The following is a 19,826-nucleotide window of genomic DNA, read 5'->3' on the forward strand; positions in this document are numbered from 1 at the left end:
TGCTGAAAGAAAACAGAAGTCCACATTTCTAAAAGGAACTACAGAGGTGCCCTGCCTCACAATTCCTGTACCAATTTTTACATAGTACAACTACTTTTGGATAGTACGGTTATTTAAAAATTGGTGGAAGGCTGTGAAAATAGCATATATGCTCTCTCTAACCCAGTTTGTAAACAAACCTTGGTTTTAAGTAATACTTACCAACTCTGTTACCAGAGCTCGAGAACTTCCAATGTATGTATTTAACTGTCGCTGCTTCAGGATATGTAGTGTGTTTTCCCTGAAAGCAGTGAAAAGTTTTTCAGAAAAACTATTTTTAGCAAGAATCTCTTAACAACACACAAATATTGAAAGACAGTTTTTGTTACATGGAGCATGGTTGCAGAAGAGGCACACTTGGTTTGGTTAGTTCATCGATGGAGCTCATTACTGTTGTGAAAATGCAACATTTCACAAGTACAATACCAGAATCAATTCATACATCTCTGATTTCTTTCAAAAGCATTAATTATTTCAATCATTTATGTATTTAACTATGAATTGATTTCTGCATGAGCAAAATTTCCCATTAGCATTCACGATAAAGTCAGTCTAGGACAGAAATTCAAGTTGGGATGAACACATGGTTCCAAAAGCCTGGATTCACTGGCCATTAAAAGCAGGTTTATTCTAGGCGTCTAGCATGAAAGGTAGACTTTGGTCTTTTCTGCCATAAAATCCATCATTATTGATAAAGACGACAGCTTCTCGTGAAGGGTCAGTGACACAAAGTGATGACAAGAACTTAAACAGGCAAAAATTAAAGCCAGACAAAAAAGTGACCACCTGAGAAACACACAATAAAAATGGTTTTATCCAGCATAAATAACAGGCTGATCAGCAGGTGACCATCTCTTACTGTGCCTTATTATGAAAAATCAAATCTGCATCCAAGTTAGGAGGTAGCAATTTAAATTTAAATTAACAATTAAATTAGGCTGCTTTCATGGTTTTCTTTCCACTCTCGCCTTCCAAAAGCAGTAACTGACTTCTGAGAAGATACACTTCAGTGGACAGGTAGAAAATATCAATTTTTACAGCTAAGAGTTTAAAGAAAAGGAGTGAACAAACTGAGCAACTTTTAAAAATCCACTTCTTTTTAAGAGTGATTCTGCGTCTGTGCCTGTGAATCTCACACTTCATGGCAGCATGTATACAATCAAGGAAAGTCTGAACTCACCAATATACAGATTTTGCATAAAACTCAATATTATCGGAGAAGTCCCCAATTTCATCCTTGGCAATGCTCTCTAGCCAATCTACCACCAGCTGGAATAAAATTAAATTGCATTTTTAAAACGAACATGTTACAACTAATATTTTAACTGCCTTCCTCTCACCTTTGGATCTACTCGTTATCTACATGGTAACCAAAAGCATACGCATCTTGAAGACTATTCCACTTTAATTTTAAGTGCCCAATATGAAGGCTGTTTAAGCACTTGATCTCTATTTCTCACTAGATTCAGCAGTTACTACAGTGCTACTTAATAGTTTATTAATCACCATCAACAGTAACAGATGCTCCAAATGGGAATAGCTCTCAGCCTTCCATCCTCTCCAAGCTAGCCTGAAAAACATTTCTGATCTTTAGAAACTAAACAGCATTATTTTTACGCACACAAAGAACAACACACTTCAGTGAACGCAAAAAAAAAAGTATTAGAAACAGCTTTAAAAAGTGCACAGAACATTGGCGTTATAAACACTTAAGTGTCTATTGATCTACTTCTGTTCTCACCTTAAAACTTTCCATCATACCTGGCTTTGTCGAACAAGTGAATCTTTCTGAAACAAGTTGTCTACATTCGTTTTTTCACTAGAAGTTAAAACCTATTTAAGAAAAAGCTGATTATTACTTCATGGAAAAGAAAACTTACCACAAGACCATGAATACCAAACTGAACACATACTAACTCATACACTTTCTGTGTGTTCAGTACGTTACCTCTCCCCTACCCCTTTTTTTAAAATGGATGACACTATAGATTTGTTTTATTTGGATGACCTTTTACATCCAGTTACACTAGAAACTGTAAAAATTAGATTAATTATATAATTCACAAATGTACAACCACAGAAAGATTTGACATAGTAGATCCATTGATTCCACTGACTGCACTTGTATTATCCTAAATTCCATTTATTACATAAAAAAGATGACATTTTCCAAGACCATATAAACACTTAACGTGAACAAGTGAAAAAAAAAAGCAACAAACAAACCACAAAACCCAACCCCAGAATGCTGATCCTTCTATGTGCTCTCCTGCATTAATTTAGCTTTCACTAGTCTTGCAAGAAAAAGAGAACAGAAGATGCATTTTCCTAAAAAACACAGGTAGAAGGAGGTTGTTTTTCGGCACAACAGCGTTTAATTTAATAGTGACAACTTAGCACTGGTAATCCTAGAGGAAGCTATTCTATGACTGAGAAAAAAGCAACTTGATCATAAATTTTACAAAGGCAGAGTCACTTTACTTATTGTTTTGTCTTCCTACGCGTATGCTGGCAGCAAAGGCTGGAAGCACTGTATTGACATAGACAAGAAGACTACAGTCGAAACAAGAATGCTAAAAAATTTGGATTTCTCTGGAGATAAATTGGAATCAGGATTGCAAAGGCTGGACAGCTAGAGACCACATGTTGTTCTTTTAGGCAAAGCAAAATTATCTCCGACCTATTACAGCTACTGATGCAACTTTTAAAAATAAATAGTTGTTTCTAGGGGGATCTTCCAAGTGTATGTGGAATACTTATGGAAATAAAACATATAGTTTATAATTTTTTTTTTTTACACTAGCACGTCTTTAGTACTGAATATTTAAAGTTACTTCTCACAGGAAATAATATTTGTCCTGATAAAAATCAAACGAGTCTCATTTTTTGTTTACATTCTTTCACCTTTGAACTGAGTGGCTGCAATAATGACATCATAAAAATAAAACACAAGCATTTAGCTTATTTAGCTTATTATATAACTTAAAAAACCCAACCCAAAGTCCAAGCTTACTGTGATATCAAATGCAGTTTCATCTTCCAGTGCAGACTGTATTCTGTCTCTACAAATAGAAGTGCAAAACATTAATGATCAAAACAAAGCTGAGAAAATTCAGCAGGATGCATAAGTGAAAGCGCTTAAAAATACCTTTACAAAAATGTTCTTTTAAAAAAACCCTAGAAGTTGCAAAGGCAATAAGAATAGGCTCATTTACAACTTTAATTTCTGTAAATAGTCATATATATCAGCACCTAGTTACATAAACAGATTATTAATAGGTACTTAATTGCTTCACTCCATATTTATAAACTCATCGAAAATATATCCAAGAAAGTCAGCTCAGTGCAATAAAATAACGTGCTTTTCAAAGGAATTACCTATAAAGCGAGGACAACAGTCTCCAAGTCACCATCTCCTGCTTGAGAAGCCACAAGACACTGGCAGTTTTTGAAAACTTTTGCTGTCCAGGAGTTGCCCGATAAACTATTTTCCCTAGTATATTCACCTGAGGTAAATAAATTCATACATAGTTAATATTGCCTTTCATTGTATTTTTTTTTTCTAAGCCATTACAGCTATCTTTTCATTATCCTGAATGCTTTCAACAACTAAGTTTGATCACCATCTCTTCAAAATATGTAGCTGATACTCCACGCCATAAATTCCCTTAATTATTAATAAAAGGAATACTAACACGGCCTAGAGGCCACAAACAAAGAGAGCAGCTTTGTTTTGCAACACACTGTACAAACCCAGGATTAAAAAGCCTATGTCGATCAAAAAGACTGGGAGGGAGAGAAGGCAACCACTCAAAACAAACAAAAAAACAAAACACCAAAATCCCCAACTTTTTTTTTCCATATACATCAATATAAAACATAAAGTCAGCCCTACTGGTATTTGTGACAGCATTCACCAGTGCCTCAAAGACACCCTTTCCTTTCTAGCTCTGCTAAATGAGCAAACCCAAACTGTTGGTTACCATGAAATTTACTGTGTCACCAAAAAGAAATTCTATTATCTTTTCCTTTATTTATTACGAAGAAAACTCAAACAATAAAGTCTTCTCCAGCATGATCTTCTGTTCCCTTCTATTACCTCCCAGAAAATATGAAAATACTTCATGGCTGCTAGGAGCCACCGCGCTGATCTCAGGGTACAGCTGAGAGGGAGCATGAGAGCTCAGGGCTGTCCTTCCCCATTCCAAGCCCCAGCAGCAACATCCAAGCCAATCCCTTGGAACAGCATCCTTGACTCTACTTCCGTGAGTCCTTGGCAGCATACAGTTAACTCCCCCCAATTTCACATGGCTTAAAACAACCACTCTATATTCCATGATCTTGCAGATGGTATCCATATTCTTAAACCGGAGGAACGGAAGAGACTTTCTTTTCCATTTCAGATCAGAAGTTCCACCATCTCGCAACATAATCAGGTGCACATTTATTTTCCTTCTCCTGTCTGCTTCCCGCTCAGGAAGTCAATTGTGGTACACACCTCACTAAAGACCTCAGCATTCTCCAACTCTGTCCCAACAACAAATCTGTACAAAACAGGGCTAGCAACCTTCTACCACAAACATATTTTCTTGACATAGACACAGGTATGAAGTTTCTTTAAAAAATTACCTGCCCACCTCTCTGTTTTGTGATCAACACTTATTGATAGAAACACTGTAATTTCTTCCTTTCAAACTGGCAATCCCTGCTGATCCTGAACTGTCAGTGAACAGCTAATCAAATAAGAAACTACGTCTAAAAGCTTAAAGCTAACATTGAGCCTTCTACTGCCAGCTTGTTAGTAATGTAGCAGAAAACTCTTAAAGCATCATAATACCATAAATTTATTTATTTATACCCAAGAGAAATAAGAAATAAAACCCCATTGTAATCCAGTTTATTATCATTAAACAAAACAAACCAAAAAAAACTATACATCTGCTCATGTTTATTGTCACTTGACACTTGTAGTGGAATTGCAGCCAGATGACGTTGTTAGTATTCAGCAAGCTACACAATGGGTATTCCTGTGCCAAAGTGGTGTATGAGGAAAGAGGGATGCTATTCAATGCCAGTGTTCAGTGACTCATAAAACCGCAACCAGCTGGAAGATTTAAAGTATCTATGTTACGCACTGTGACTTCTCAGCTTAAAGAAAAATAGCAATACTACCTTGGGAAGGGACTGTAAAATAAAGTAAATAAAAACCCAAGCGAACTACTTACCTGACTGTTACAAATACTTTCATACTCATCCACAAGATCAAAAATGGTAGTTGACGTATGCTTCAGGAAGGAATGCAGAAAATCTGAGTACATGCTCATAGTAGCTAGAACAGATTTAAGAAGAAACAGCCATATTATTCAGACACAACTTGGTGAAAAAAGACCCAACAGACTACAAAAAAATCCTCCCGATTACAAGACATCTCACCTTTTGTAAATCTAAATGAGGTCAATGATGATATGAACTATTTCTATCTCAAAGTCAGAAGAACTTATTAGCTAAGATAGTAAGATACAGAGAAGCCATGAGGTAAGTCAAAGCATTATAAAATTTTTGCTGTAAACCTGTCACATCTGCGAAAGTTTTAACAACAAACTCATTTGTGTGTCTCCACAAAACGAATCCAGTTTGCACCTTACGTCACTAGAGCATCCCATCTGGGCCATCGGGTTCCACAGAAGACACAAACTCTCAAAACTCCAATAATTGTAAGATACTAACTTCCTGAACTTTTTAAACTAGATTGTTTTTGACAAAGGAATATCAGCAAGATAATACAGTAAAAGAAAGAACACATAAATATATATCCCGCAAATAAAAAGTGTGGTCCATTATTATGAAAATTTCAGATTGTCTCACCAGCTTCCCCAGGATCATCCTCACGCAACAGTACAGCGCTCATCGTGACATCTTCTGTCATATTGGACATGTCTAGGTTTACAAACATTCCTGTCTGCTGAGGTGAGAGTGCCATTGTCCAGTTACTTTCATCCAACTAAAAGCACAACAAGAACGTAAGGAAAATAAATAGCAATATCAGGCTGTTATAGCCTAGCTCCAAGTTTCTTCCTTCTATATGAATAGTATAAACACAGCAATCCTAATAGTGAAATAACTGCCTTTTGATAAGGTGCAACCTTTAGCAAACAGCTCTGAAAAGATAAATTTTAAGCTACAAAAAGGAAATTCTCAAATTATTTTTTTCAGAAAATAATTGAAGTAAAAGCTAATCTAATAAGACCGTCTACTTTCTATATATACACATATATGTGTATATGTTACATACACGTATATAACACCATGTATCACTTTTCATCTTAAAACAAGTAAATCGCTCTAAACTTTCATACCATGTTATGCTTAGTATTTTGTCGTTCAAAGTAAAGAGACAGAATAACATCAACTGGGTTGTAAAGCAGCTGTGAAAAGTTAAGCAAAACAGTTAAAATTTGAATCAGAACCATTTACCAGTCTGTTAACCTTGTCGGTGAATTGCTCAAAACCATTTGATCGAATGATGCAATAGATGTTTAAAATAACAGCCAGTATCAGAATATTGAAGGGGAAAATGAAGACATACCTATACTTTGTGGGGGGTATTTCAGAGGAGGTATTTGATAACACAGCTGACAACAGAGCAGCAAAATGGCCAAAACAAAAGATGGACTGTGCATATACTGCACTGACAGGACAGCTTCCTATAGCTGTTGCCACAACAGCAGTTGTTTCCTCAGCAGCAATTAAAGCCATACAAAGACCTAGAGATGTGCCACTGGTTGATTCTTTTCTGAGACTCTTAAAACGGTCCCATACAAACAGGGAACCAGATGACATTGCTATAGCAATCTCTTAAGCATATTCAAAAACTGTGGACATAGGCCTGTTAGTCTTCCTGTTATGCCCCAGTTCCTACCCACAGTATTCCTCTTGCCTGATCTCTCTCTGCCATTACTGCCCTCTAGCCAGCCAGAACAGAATGCTATAGCACTCCAGCTGCAGAGTAAAAGTAACAAGAAACTCAGTTCCAGCAAAATCGTATCAGATCTCTGTGGGAAATACAAAAAGGGCTGATGAATGTTCTTATCTACCAGCAAGTAAATTTCCACAGGACACAATTTTAAGTCCTTTTTCCATCACCCTCCTGTGAAAGCCTTTGTCTAGTCCCAAGCTTCCCTCCGCTCATCTAAACTGGATTCAAGTCAGAGCACCAAATGCTAACCCAAAAGGTATTCCACTCACAAAATGCTAGTTAAAGAACGACAAGAGGCTCTGAATCAGAGGAAAAGTGCCACTGCTAAGTGCTGTATGCATGTTGATCAACTAGACCCCAGAACCTAATTTAAAGAAACAAATGGGCTGAAATAAACTACAGAAAAAAATAGAAGAGAGAATTAATTAAAATGCGCATAAAGACATCTTAGCTTGTCCTGAGTTAATTTAAAACTAAACGGAGATAAAATACTTCAGATGTCCCAACTGATAGCTTTTCTAATCAGTGCTTTTCCAAAGATGTTACAGTAGAAGATAATTAATGTCATCTGAAAACTGATCGGAAGAGTTTGTTCTTTGAAGTCCAAACTTTAACATCCAAATGAAGCCTGACACTGGAGAGCGCTAAAATAAGAAAAAATCTGAAGGTTTAACTTGCTGACATAGAACAATTGTCTTTGAAGAATTTGTAAACAAGCAAAGTCAGGATTTTTGTAGTCACAAGCTGATGTTGTAAGGACTACCTTAACACACATGGTGTGTTCAGCAAGTCCTTAAACGTCTCTATTATTCCTCACTGCATCATCTCAAAGAACACCACAGCAATAAATAACACTAGTAGCAAGCAGCAATAGTAGCACTAGCAAGCTTGTACCACCCACCATTTGCCCTTGGTGCAAACAACACTGAAACACTGTGAACCTGTGGTTTCTTATAGAGTTTCACTGGAGAAAAAGGTGCTCTAACCATCTTACCATTGACAGATTGCCAAAAAGTCCAGGAGCTGGTAGCATCAGAGGAGATTTCCCTTCTGTTCCCAAGATGGCAGATATATCTGATGGCTTCATGGAACTTCGAGTTAGAGCAGTAACTGAAAGAAAGAGACACTTTCCTGAAAAGAAAAAGTATTTAAGGCCACTATGCTCTATCAAGATGCTCCGAAGGAAATCTTATAACGGAGACTGAAGTACTTATGAAATCCTGCTCTGTCACATGAGAAACAGACAAACCAACTTGGTGGAGAAGTAACTTGCTCCTGTCCATCTTCGTTTTCCTTCCATCAGAAGGCTTGTACCAAACCCACAAATGCCAATTAGAAAAACATGTCTTAGGCCCAACAACACTTGGAAATAAGGAGGTTAATTATCAGCAATAGAATTTAATAATCCTCATGTCTAGCTACTCTAGTTATACAAACACGCTGTTAACCAAGTCTGGAGCATAGTCAAGCCCCAGTTTTTCAAGTAGGGCATGTGTAAACATAAAGACAAAGCCTATCTATTGTCATTTCAGTTCCTCCTCAAGCCCAGCAGCATTCCAGACAGAAGTCTGAAGTCAGGTTGAGCACAAGTGTACATATGCACTAAATAGGTGACTCACCTTCAGTTGCTAGAGTTCATGGGTAAACACACACCATGAACATAATCAACAATAAATCACCAGTCACTCTTTCTTGGAAGCTGGTCTCCAAACCCTCAAAGCAAAAGGCAACCACAAGTCTGCTCTACCAAGCAATACATGTGCTCTAGATACTCCTGCACATTAGTGCTGTGGCTAGTGTTCCCAGGAGTATCTGACCCATGTTAAAAACGGAGACACTGCTTTGCAAGATGGTAAATGCCACATCCTATGACAACAGGGAGCTCCACCACAACAGACCTTCATACAGCCCAAAGACCACAGAATTTGCATTGGGACAGTAACTGCTTTGGTCCCCTTATCAATCACAAACAGCCTGAGAAGCCCTCTAAAACCCAGTTGCATCAAGACAGCGACAGCCAAATCAGGAGCTGTGTCAACAGTGGTAGAGGGAATGACACATAGCCCCAACATTTTGTTAGCAAATTTGGAGGGAGAAGTGCTTGTACAACCCTCAACAGCAGTTCCTGAAAACAAGACAGCTTCAGCCAGCACTGAGATCACTAACGTTTCCTTTTGGACTGCTGGAATCAAAGGCATCAAAGATGCCCACAGCAGCACGTACAACCGCAAAATAAAGAGCACGTCCAGGGTCTCCATCAGACTCCATCCAGTTTGGAAGCAAAACATCAAATGCCTATGGTGCCTTTTTTTTTTTTTCCTTTCCTTTCAGTGCCTGAGGTAAACAGAACGTTCTTGGAATGTTCCCTGCCCTGAAGACTGCCAAGAGTGTACCTCATCAGATCTCTGACGCCCTCAAATTATAAGGTGGCGAGGTCATTGCAAACAGGTACAGGGACCCCAGAAGGCTTCGTATTGATAGGTAAATTTAGTTTTCCATGCATAGCTTCACACAGACTGAGAAAGCTGAAGAACCAAAGGTTTCTGTCCCAAGGTTTATGTCCTTGTATTGGCCCATACTTGGAATCACCACAAACAAACTTGCCCTAAACTCTTGAGACATGACAGTCAGGCACATTGAAGATCAAAGGGACAAATCAATTTTCAATCTGTCAAACTAGTATTATGGCTACTAACATTAACAGCCTGACTCTGAAGTCGCAGATCAAAGCATTTAAGTTGTTAATGGGTCATCCTTCTCTTCTCTTCCATGGTACCAGAAAGTAATTGCTGTAATCCCCCCCCTACTTGTATGACACAATGCACTCAAGGGTTAGGAATTTACAGGGTGGCAGAAAAGAAATACGTCAAATAATCCCCCAATTCAGTTTTCTAATACCCCCAAATCCACAATTAGGAGCCACTGATGTCAAAGGAAGCAAAAAATCTTGTCCTCAGGAGAGGAGATAACAGATGCACTTCATAAGAACATTTCAAATGTTCCACTGTAGGAACTGGACTGTACAATGGGAACAAAAACAGGAGGGAAAATTTCAATGCTTTGTTTATTGCAGAATCTTCAGACAGTTGGAAAGAAAAGTAGGTCTACCCTACGTAGCAGATGACACGTGACTTTCAGAAAATCTGTATGATGCAGTGGCAGAGGTAAAATAGGAGAAAGCCAGGATGCCAAGGAGAAATGCAGAGTCGTAATGAAGAAGTGCAGTAGCCTTTGGATTAAGTAGTGGAGGAATGACAAATAGCCAACTTTTTGTAAGGACTGCCTGTCCTCTCATAACGCTGTTTGAGGAAAGTTTATCACAAATCACAGCTGCACATTTGGATAATTGTCAGCTGTGTTTAGAGAAGTTTGCAGAGAGAATCATACTCAGAAACCAGAAAGTCTTCTTATGATGTTTGTTAAAAAATGGTAGGTTTACACAGTCTAGTAACATCTCCTAATGTTACATCTCTATGCTGACCAGCCATACAAATGAACACAACTGCTCAACGTTAAACCTTCTTGATCAGAGTATTTTGCATCTCTACCTTCACCTCACATCAACTCTCTACATGGTTTGGGGACAGCTGCTGGAAAAGCAAACTGTTCACTGCCTCTAACTGGAATTCTGTACTGTCGAGCTTTCTAAAGTAGACAAAACAAAAACTTTACAGTGACAAAAATCAGGGCAAGCTGTTAGACCAAGACGCTAACTGAAATAAAGACCTTCACTGAAGACGGACAATGGTCAAGATGGTATACATCTTAAAATTTGAAGATAAAAGCAGGAAAAGACCTACTTGATTTTGAAGTGCTCTCTGATCATCATAGTATGACACATCGCTCCTCTCTTAAAACAACTAACACATCACCCGTCTCCAAGCAGTCCCGAAAGGAGGATGTGGAGCAGCAGAAGGCACAACCATCTTGGAGCTTTATGGCAAACACAGGTCATCTAGATGATGAAAAAGAGGAATCCCCTATATGAATGCCTGAATGATGACAAAATAAAGAGTACAGGAAAAGACTGTGACAAGGAAAAGGGAGGTAAGCCCTGGTGATGACATGGAACATAATGAATGGGGGCATGTTTTCTATGTCAGCCACCACTAGTGAGGGAGGTTCTAAGAGGATTACAGACCTTTTCAGTGTCAACACTAAGAACAACTTGCAGTTTCACCACAAGAGCTGTCAATGCTGACACATAAGCAGCTCACGCTTGAGAAGGCGGCTGATCCTAACTGCATTCATCTTTTCTGCTGGTTGCCAAAAGAGAAGCCACTAGATATCACACTAAATGACAAGCAGGGGCTACACAGAACTTTGCCAGGAACCCTGAGGAAATCATGAAGAATCAGTCTCCCTGGAACTTCCTGTCTTTGCACCAGTGCCAGTTTGGGAAGAACCCCCAACACACTCCTAATATCGGTCTGCTGATGCAGAACCCAGGGGTTGAGACTGGAAAGTTTCCGGGCAACATGACCTCAGCCACCACGTGTGGTTCCACAGCCTTTCTGTGAGGTGTGCCACCTAATTTCTTCTCCTGCCAGTGGAGAGGGAAATCATTTACCAATGCAACCAATAAAAACACCCGGTAGAAAGATCAGCAACAGAATTAACCTGCCACGAAAACAAGGATGGAAAAATACCTGAAGAGACACTACATGACAGAATCTCAAAGAATTAAAAGCAACTGCAAAACCAAAAGAGGGTTGCAAAAAAGAAGGGGACACAGCAAACTAGACTGCTGACTAGTAAGGCAAGAATCAGTTTCAACTTGGTACTTGAGAGAAACTGAAATGATACTGGACATACTCTTGTGCCAAACAATGAAAATGAATCTCAAACACCCTCTAAAAACTGAAAGGCAAAAATCCATTGGCATTTGGCAACAGCATAACTATATTACATACGAACATACACACTGACTGCTACTAGGTATTTTTTTCTGTATTTATAACAGTTTAACTTCAGAATCCCAGAACCACCAAGTAGGTGAGGTTGGAAGGAACCTTTGGAGATCATCTGCCATGTCAACTAGAAAAGGTTGCTCAGAACCTTGCCCAGTCAGCTGTGGTTATCTCCAGGGACAGAGACTCCACAGATCATCTGGCAACTAGTTCTAGTGTTCAACCACCCTTACAGTAAACAAGTTTTTTCTTATGTTTAAACAGAATTCCCTGTATATCCTGTTGTGCCTATCACCTCTTGGCTTTTCACTGGACACCACTGAGAAGAGCCTCACTGTCTTTTTACTCCCTCCCATCAGGTATTTATGCACATTGACAAGATCCCCCTCAGCCTTCTCTTTCCCAGGCTAAACAATCCCAGATCTTCTCAGCTCTCCTCATGCACCAGATGCTCCAACCCCCTAATCAACACTGCGGCCCTTCACTGGTCCCCCTACAGTGCCTCCATGTCTTTCTCCTTATGAATTGTTACCAGCTATGAAGTCCAAGCGTATTATTCTGCTAACTCAATACTAAAGAAAAAAGCAGTCTTACCTGGCTGGCGAAGCAATGAGCTAGGAGTGCGGGAAAGCAACGGGCCTCTGGGCGTCATGTTTCCAATAGTGTCATCCAGGGATGTAAGAACTGATTAAAAAATAAGTTAAGAAACACTCTCTTAAACACACTTTTGCCTCAATTCTAAATGATTGTGAAAACTTGGAAAGGAAAAATATTTTGCAGTAGCTCAAACACTGTGAGAATTATACATCTTGTCTTTCAGACTCAAGCAGAAAGTCCCATTCATAAGCCGAGTTAGGTCACAAAATATTTCATCAGAAGCTTGGAAAGCTGGAGGGCTAAAAGGGACATTGCAAAGTAAAGATCAGAAATACGAGCACGACAGGTCTGGGACTCCTCACTCCCCGTAACTGCTCAGATCAAAGAGAACGCCTTTGCCCCATGAGAAGCTGCTTTATGCTACATAAACCTTAACAAGAAAATCTGAGACTGAATGGATTTAAAAAAAAAAAAAAGTACTCTCTCAGTTCCAGGGTGCTGATGACTAAGAAAAAAGTCTCTGTTGCTCTACTTTGCCTCTTCCTGTGAGTAGCTGGGTTCAGTGCTCTAGGTATGGTTTACTCAGAAGCAGTGGTGTAAAAATTTCAGTATCCTACATCATACTGGTGTCCAACAACATCATGATTCTTAGGGACAATATAATCAAGGCAAATACCTCACTTGTAACCAGAAAAAAGACTGTTATATTAGCTGTCAAATTGCATGATATATTTTTCTTATCGTAAACAAGTCGGGGGAAAAAAATCTGTGGAAATGTAAATCTACGTCTGTGCACTCTGCTTGCTACTACTGTGAACAGAAAGTTAAGATACACTGAATAATCATGATGTTCTGATAACACAATACACACAAAAGAGCATAAAACCATAAAATTAAAACATAGTGGAGTGAAGAAGTAGTCATTTTTTTTTCCAAATCTCAGAGAGTCAGCTATGGCTCACATAGTTCTCTGGGTTGATGTCAACTTGACTTCCTATGTCCATGAACAACTGTAAAACACCATGCTACACAAATGTGACAGCACAAATTTAGGAGGAAGGCAATGCAACATCCCTGCAATCATATCAAACCCATAACCAAAATAATCCATCTGAATGTAGTCAAGAATTGACTACACAAGCATTTCGACAATCTCTTGCTTTCCCTGAAGTCTACTGAATAATCTGTTCTAGTCCATCTCTACAGCAGCTTCGACATGGTTTGAGACTACAACGTGGGGAAAAGGAAGGGAGAGACAAAATTCCATTCAGAGGAAATACTATTCTGTGAAAACGTGAAGAATTGCATCTTTTGGCTTACCCCCAAGTTCTTCTGTAAAGGCCAAGTAAGGTACCATGTTGCTGAAAACACGGTATTTTTCTAAATGTAACTCATCCAGATTTCCTAGTCACCCTTTCAGTCAGTCATTAATATCCCTCCTTACTAGCTTTTAGATATTGCAATTGCCATTTTGGTTTTGAACTTTTCTCCTTCTTTACGTATGAAAATACCACACAGAAAAGAAACAGACTAAAGAAGGGGAAAATACGAGACAGATCAATACCAAAATTTTGACTGCATGATACCGCACAAATCAGGTAACACTTTCACATTATGTTCATACATTCCTCACTTTAAACAGGTATAAACCAAAGAGTAACTTGCTATATATTTAAAAATAATTCTCAACATACTCAAAATTAAAGCAGTGGTAAAAATACATGCATCCTGTGAACATAGCAAGCAATGATCAAAGAAAAGATTAAAAGCCTTTACAGAAAAAGGATACTAGAAACTCTTTTCTGAGAGCTTTGCTTCCGTCCAGGTCTGGCTATCTCTGCATCGAGGGGGGACGACAGGTCTCCAAAGCCATTTCTAGAGAACAGCAACAGAGATACATAGACACAAAGCAAGCAAGTCAATCCAGGCAGCACTTACAAGATATTTTTGTTGCTTCAGGTAACTCCACAACTGGGAAACGTCAACAAAGCATATGTCACTTCTAATTCTAGTACTGATGTCCAGTGGCCTCTACAGAATGTCTGGTATTTATTACCCACCAGCTGAGGAAAATGACTTTGTCTGAAACCCCACATCTTGGTCCTCCTACACCACAACAGGCATCTTCTTATTTTTTTTAAAAAAAAAGCTAATAGATGCAACAGTATGAAACTGAATTTTGAATTAAAAAATTCAATTGAAAGAACGATATGAGTTCACAATCCGATTTTTTTTTCTTCAGATACACAAAACCACCACAGATCTGGAAAGTTCGCGTGTCTTGCAGATGGGGAAACACACCGTTAACCATTACCGACATGCAAAGGAGAAGCTACAGGTGGGCTGCGAAGGCCGCAGCTGCGACTGCCTCAGCAGGCCTGCCTGCAGAGCGCCCCGCAGAGGCCCGGCTCGGGGTTCCGGCGCCATCAACAACCCCCGCTTAACCTGTAAGTACATTCCAGACGAAATCAAACGGCTTGAAAGCGCCGGGTGACAGAAAAGCCTTCGATGCCCCTCAGAAACCGCCCCAGCCCTGCCGCGTTTTCCGCCCGCGCTGCGAGCGCCCCGCTCCTCCGCGGCCCAACGGGGGGACGTGTCACGTCACATCACACCCGCGCTGGGGCCGGCGCTCCCCCAGGACGCCCCGCCGGCACCGGCCGCCCCCCGCGGCTCCCACCTCTCCATAGCGGCCTCCGGCTCAGCGCAGCCCGGGCTCCAGCGTTCCCGCCTCCGCCAGCGCCGGCCCGGAAGGAGAAAGGCGAACTTCCGCCCGCGGGAGGCGGAGCCGCCGCACTCCGCATGCGCCGCCCTGCGCCCCGCGGCCGCTGGTAGCTCGGCCTGGGCGGAGGCGGGCCCCGGGGCCCGATCCCGCCGTTGTGCGGGGCTGGGGGCACCCGCGCACCATCAGGCGGTCGGGCCAGGCCGTGGTGGTGGTGGCGGCGAGAGGGTAACGGCCCGCCCTGCCCGCGCGGCAGCTGCCACCGGCCGAAGGCGGCTCTCCTCTGACAGTGGGATGCCGCATTAAGCGGCAAAGCTTTAAAACCGCCGTAGTTCAAAAGTTTCAGGTGCTGTTGAGGTTATCTCGTTGCACAGGGAAGGACTAATCTGATGCGCAAAGTATTTTCATACACATTCAGCTGGAGCAACCCGCCTCTTCGCAAAGATGAGCTTTGTTTTCACCAATTTACAGGGTTGTGCGTTGTTTCTCTTCCTTCCCCGTTTCTCCCAGCGTGACTGCGACTGCTGGCACCAACTTTTAAGAGGTAAAATAGTAACCACTATGCAGGATCACTCAATCCTGGACAAACGAACAAAGTTACAAAACTACCTCTCCCTCCCCAAAATGGATTTTGCACACTTTTTAACTATAGAAAAATACTGTTACTACTCTAGCATACAAATGACCTTGCCACTGACAGTAGTTCATTTACTTGTGCTCTAGTACAAGGAAAACTGTCTAAACTGCATTTTTAGTGTAGACAGTCAAGTTCCGAAAAATATTTGCAAGCGCTGAAATGAATTCGGGGCTACAGCCACAAGGGAGTACTTTGAGTAAATTAGACACTTAACTTCCTAGTACAGAGGGATACATCTGAAAACAGCTGCAAAAGGCAGCAGAACTGCAAGACATTGTCTGAAGTCCCATAGCTCACTTAAGATGCTGATAAAATGCCGTGGCACCCAAGCTTGGTGTCTCACTGAGGCTGCTGGAGAGCCTAACCTCAGAAGGCTTCACAAGAAGAAAGCGGGCAAGCATGATGAAGGGTGGGTACGCAAGAACACAAGCAAGCAGCAAGCAGAAGACCCTCACAGAGTAGATTAGTCACTCAGGAAATGTAGTTTTGGATCTAAAAGAAAGTTGTCCTCCTATGATCCAGGCTATTAGGAAAGCACAAGCAAAGGCAACAACCTTCATTACGGCAAAAAACTAAAAGAATGTTAAAGGATTATATCCTAATTCAGTACTACATAGTTAATAGGATTTACCTCTCAACACATCCTCCCGAAACAGCGTAATTATTGTCTCTGTAGTGCAGTGGGAAATTCAAACAGAATGACGCACAAATTAGTATCTGGTTCAGTTCTTTGCCAACAACTCACACACTTCAGGCTAATCCTTTCTCAGGGCAGAAAAGTGCGAGCAAATGAGAGATGTAATGATGACAGAGAAAACGCTTCCTTTGCATGCTGCCTTGTTTATTCAAAGCAATGACAGACAGGAACAAAAGAAATAAGGCTGAAAAGAAAGTAAGAGGTTAGCATGCACACTTTAGAAAAAAAACAACCCAACCCAAACCAACCTGTAAGAGGGTATAAAAGATTTGGGGCCCTTGAGAGAACTTGTCTCTTTAAGGGCAGGCTTGGGAAGCACCTTAGAGGCTTCAAGTTGGCTCCAGTAAGGGGCAAGGGACAGGGCAAAAATCTGCAGGTGTGTTTTCAGGCAGTATTTTTCGACTGGCATCCTGCTTTTTCAGGGTAAAAAAAATGGAGAGAAAAAGAACTGACAGTCTCATGCAGCCATCTTACACTTCCAAGAAGCAGAAGGGAATGCAAATTTTTCAGTCAGTGATATAAAGGACTCTGAACTTAAATTTATAATTAAAAATGATAAATCCATCTTAAGTTTCACATATTTGCATCAACACTGATGCGAACAGCAGCCATGTTGTCGGAGTATCACGAGGGGTAGCAACGCTCCATACGTAGAGGCAGGACAAGCAAAGACAACTCAGGAGCTAGCACAACTAACACAGAAACGTGGCGGGTTTGTCACCAATGCCTAAGACTCCTCTGCTCCCTACTAGCTTTCTGTGAAGTTAGTCAGGTTTACAGGGCGTACTAGGTTAAAGTCCAGGTTATACTAGATCAAAATTAAACAAGTAAACTAACTCAAAACTCCAATTGCCCTTTACAAAATATGTTTTAATGCAGACGGCTCACAGATCGAATACATTGCCTTAATGCATTGCTAAGCCGCGTACACGACAGCTGCAGGTACAAAACTGTGGTCTTAATCCACAACTACCAAAAGCAGGAGCATGACAAAGTTCCTGTGCAACAGCAGCACAACTGCACTCAGTACAAGAAAACTGTGGAACTGACGCTATCCCTTGCCTTTTTGTAAGACAAGGAAGAAAGCCCATGTTTTAGCCTGTCTTTTCTTCGCTGAGACACATTCCTGGAAAGTGTTTAATTTTTCACTTTTAAAAATTTAAATGTAAAAGAAACCTTTTTTTTTTTTTTTTTTAAACCAGTCTCAAGAATTTAACTAAAGTGTTTATGTGCTTACTTAGTATTAAAATACCCATGTTGACTCTCAGTAATGTTTGCTGCGGGTCTTACCCTAAACAAATTGATTCCCATGCCTACTCCTATTGAGGAAGCTCGGCTAACCCCCCTTTTTTTTTATTAAAAATGAAAAAGAAAGAGACAAATTTGTAACTGTCATTTTATTTTGTGTCTGAAAACCATGACAGTAGTGCCAAGGTCTTTGTTGTATTGGGCACGTTACAAGCAGTAAACCCAGTTTACGAGAGCTGGGATTTCACATGTAGATGTTTGTACTTAGTATGGGAGTGAAGTCACTGACTCCTCCCTGCTAGATTTAGAAGTATAAGGTAAAAATGCCATATAGTATGAAAAAGTATACAGATGTAACTTCTATTATAATTTCACTCAGTATCCAAGACTGCAGAAATGCCCCCTCCCTCCACGTTTATGGTAGCCAAAAGACATTACATGAATTGATTAGAAATTACAATGTCTTTCAAATGAAGTACTTTCACCCCAGCCACAACCTCAACATAAAAAAAAAAAAAAAAAAAAAATCCTGGTGGCAGTGAACTTTCTTAAAACAAGGAAGCTGTAGAGCTTGTTGTTCGACAGAACTAATATTTCTTGAGGCTGAAGTGAGTATGGTGGAATTATGAAGACATTCCTTTCTCCATTCACAAATCTCTCACTGAAAACAGGAAGCCACCCTCGGCTTGATGATTCAAAATTCTGAAAATAAATGGTTTTGGAGGGTATTTTAAAAAAACCCAAACCCCAAAAAACCCCAAACACAGAAGAAAAAAAGCAAAATCCACACTTATCTGCTGTTTGAAGCTCAGATATTGCAACACTGAGAACAAAATCAAGACTACAAAATAACTTTGCTTATAGTTCGAGTAAGAATGTAAAGTTCACAACAAATCTAGGTATCATTCCAGAGTTTACTTTATAGAAGTGAGGTTTTAAGAATCTTCAAGTTGTTCATAAACCTTTCAAAGAAAAGCGTAAGGTGCTTGAGATTCAGAAATAAGAACATAATTTGATTAAGAGCTCTGCTTCTCTACTGCTACCTTAGAGAACTACCTACAACTGCATTTTTTTACATATTTGAGCAACTTTTTTGTTGCTTTTATGCTCCTCCTCATGCACGGGCAAAATAAAAGCTGTAAATTCAAGTACAGCCTAATGCTGTTGGGACAGCAGTTTAAAACTGGATAAAATGCTTTCTGTCTGTGCTGATGCTTGGCTGTATCTTCATATAACAAGCGAAGAAGTGCTACAGACAGCTGGATATAGACCACTATTTTTGACCATTTACATCTAGAAATAACTTTCTATTGTTGATATGGCTAAACTGAAGTCTATTTAGAACTCATATGGTATCATGGCTAAATTTCTCCCCTTCTAAATTATTCCCCAAACTAGCAAAGATTAGAAAACTTTGGAAAAAAACCCATCAAGTTTGACTCATCCATAGTTTTAAAAGAAAATCCTCATCTTTAGTGTTCACCCATAAGGAAACAGCAACTCTATTTATACCAGCAAAGGAGAAAAACGCAGTTTAATCCAAACTCCTCCCACCCCTCATTTCTAGCATTGCAGTATCAGTACATATTATGAAATAACCTTAGTATCTGACTCTACAACACTTTTGCAGAAGTTACGTTCTCTTATGCAGAAGAACAGTAGTAGTTTGGGCTTACGGTTTGTTCCTTTGGACATCTGAAAATGTCTTGCAATGTCTCAAAATATTCTGGAAGTTAGGCAAGTAGACATTCATTCCACAGAGTAATTTGAGAATGAAAAAGGTTAGGAACAAGGTAAGATAATAAAAATTTGTACTGCAAGGAAATAGTCCTAACAGGAAGAGTGCAATTCCATTAAATAATACTTCTATATTTCAGGACGTTAAACATTACTTTTTCCATAGAAAGCTCAGACATTTAAATACTGACATATACCAGTTTCAGATTAAGGTGGAAATAAAGCAGTCACCACCTTTGTGTGCGCTGTAAGCATAAGCTAACTTT

The 19,826-nt window shown here is 39.9% G+C and overlaps 1 protein-coding gene across 1 annotated transcript in view; it reads right to left on the reverse strand.

The window, feature by feature from the left end:
* NUP107 (nucleoporin 107) overlaps positions 1–15,227 on the reverse strand; it is a 30,993-nt gene extending 15,766 nt beyond the window's left edge. Inside the window, exons 1-11 of the mRNA XM_086471928.1 lie at positions 15,200–15,227; positions 14,312–14,397; positions 12,520–12,609; positions 8,010–8,125; positions 5,905–6,040; positions 5,265–5,368; positions 3,418–3,545; positions 3,053–3,101; positions 1,801–1,872; positions 1,220–1,308; positions 202–280 (exon numbers count right to left, since the gene is read on the reverse strand). Coding sequence (XP_086328054.1) covers positions 202–280; positions 1,220–1,308; positions 1,801–1,872; positions 3,053–3,101; positions 3,418–3,545; positions 5,265–5,368; positions 5,905–6,040; positions 8,010–8,125; positions 12,520–12,609; positions 14,312–14,397; positions 15,200–15,207 — 957 coding nt within the window. The 5' untranslated portion in view covers positions 15,208–15,227. The remainder of the gene's footprint in view (positions 1–201; positions 281–1,219; positions 1,309–1,800; positions 1,873–3,052; positions 3,102–3,417; positions 3,546–5,264; positions 5,369–5,904; positions 6,041–8,009; positions 8,126–12,519; positions 12,610–14,311; positions 14,398–15,199) is intronic.
* Positions 15,228–19,826: the final 4,599 nt, after the last annotated feature.

The sequence above is a fragment of the Leptosomus discolor genome, chromosome 1 (genome assembly GCF_034619465.1).
Source record: "Leptosomus discolor isolate bLepDis1 chromosome 1, bLepDis1.hap2, whole genome shotgun sequence".
NCBI classification, from domain to species: Eukaryota; Metazoa; Chordata; class Aves; order Leptosomiformes; family Leptosomidae; genus Leptosomus; species Leptosomus discolor.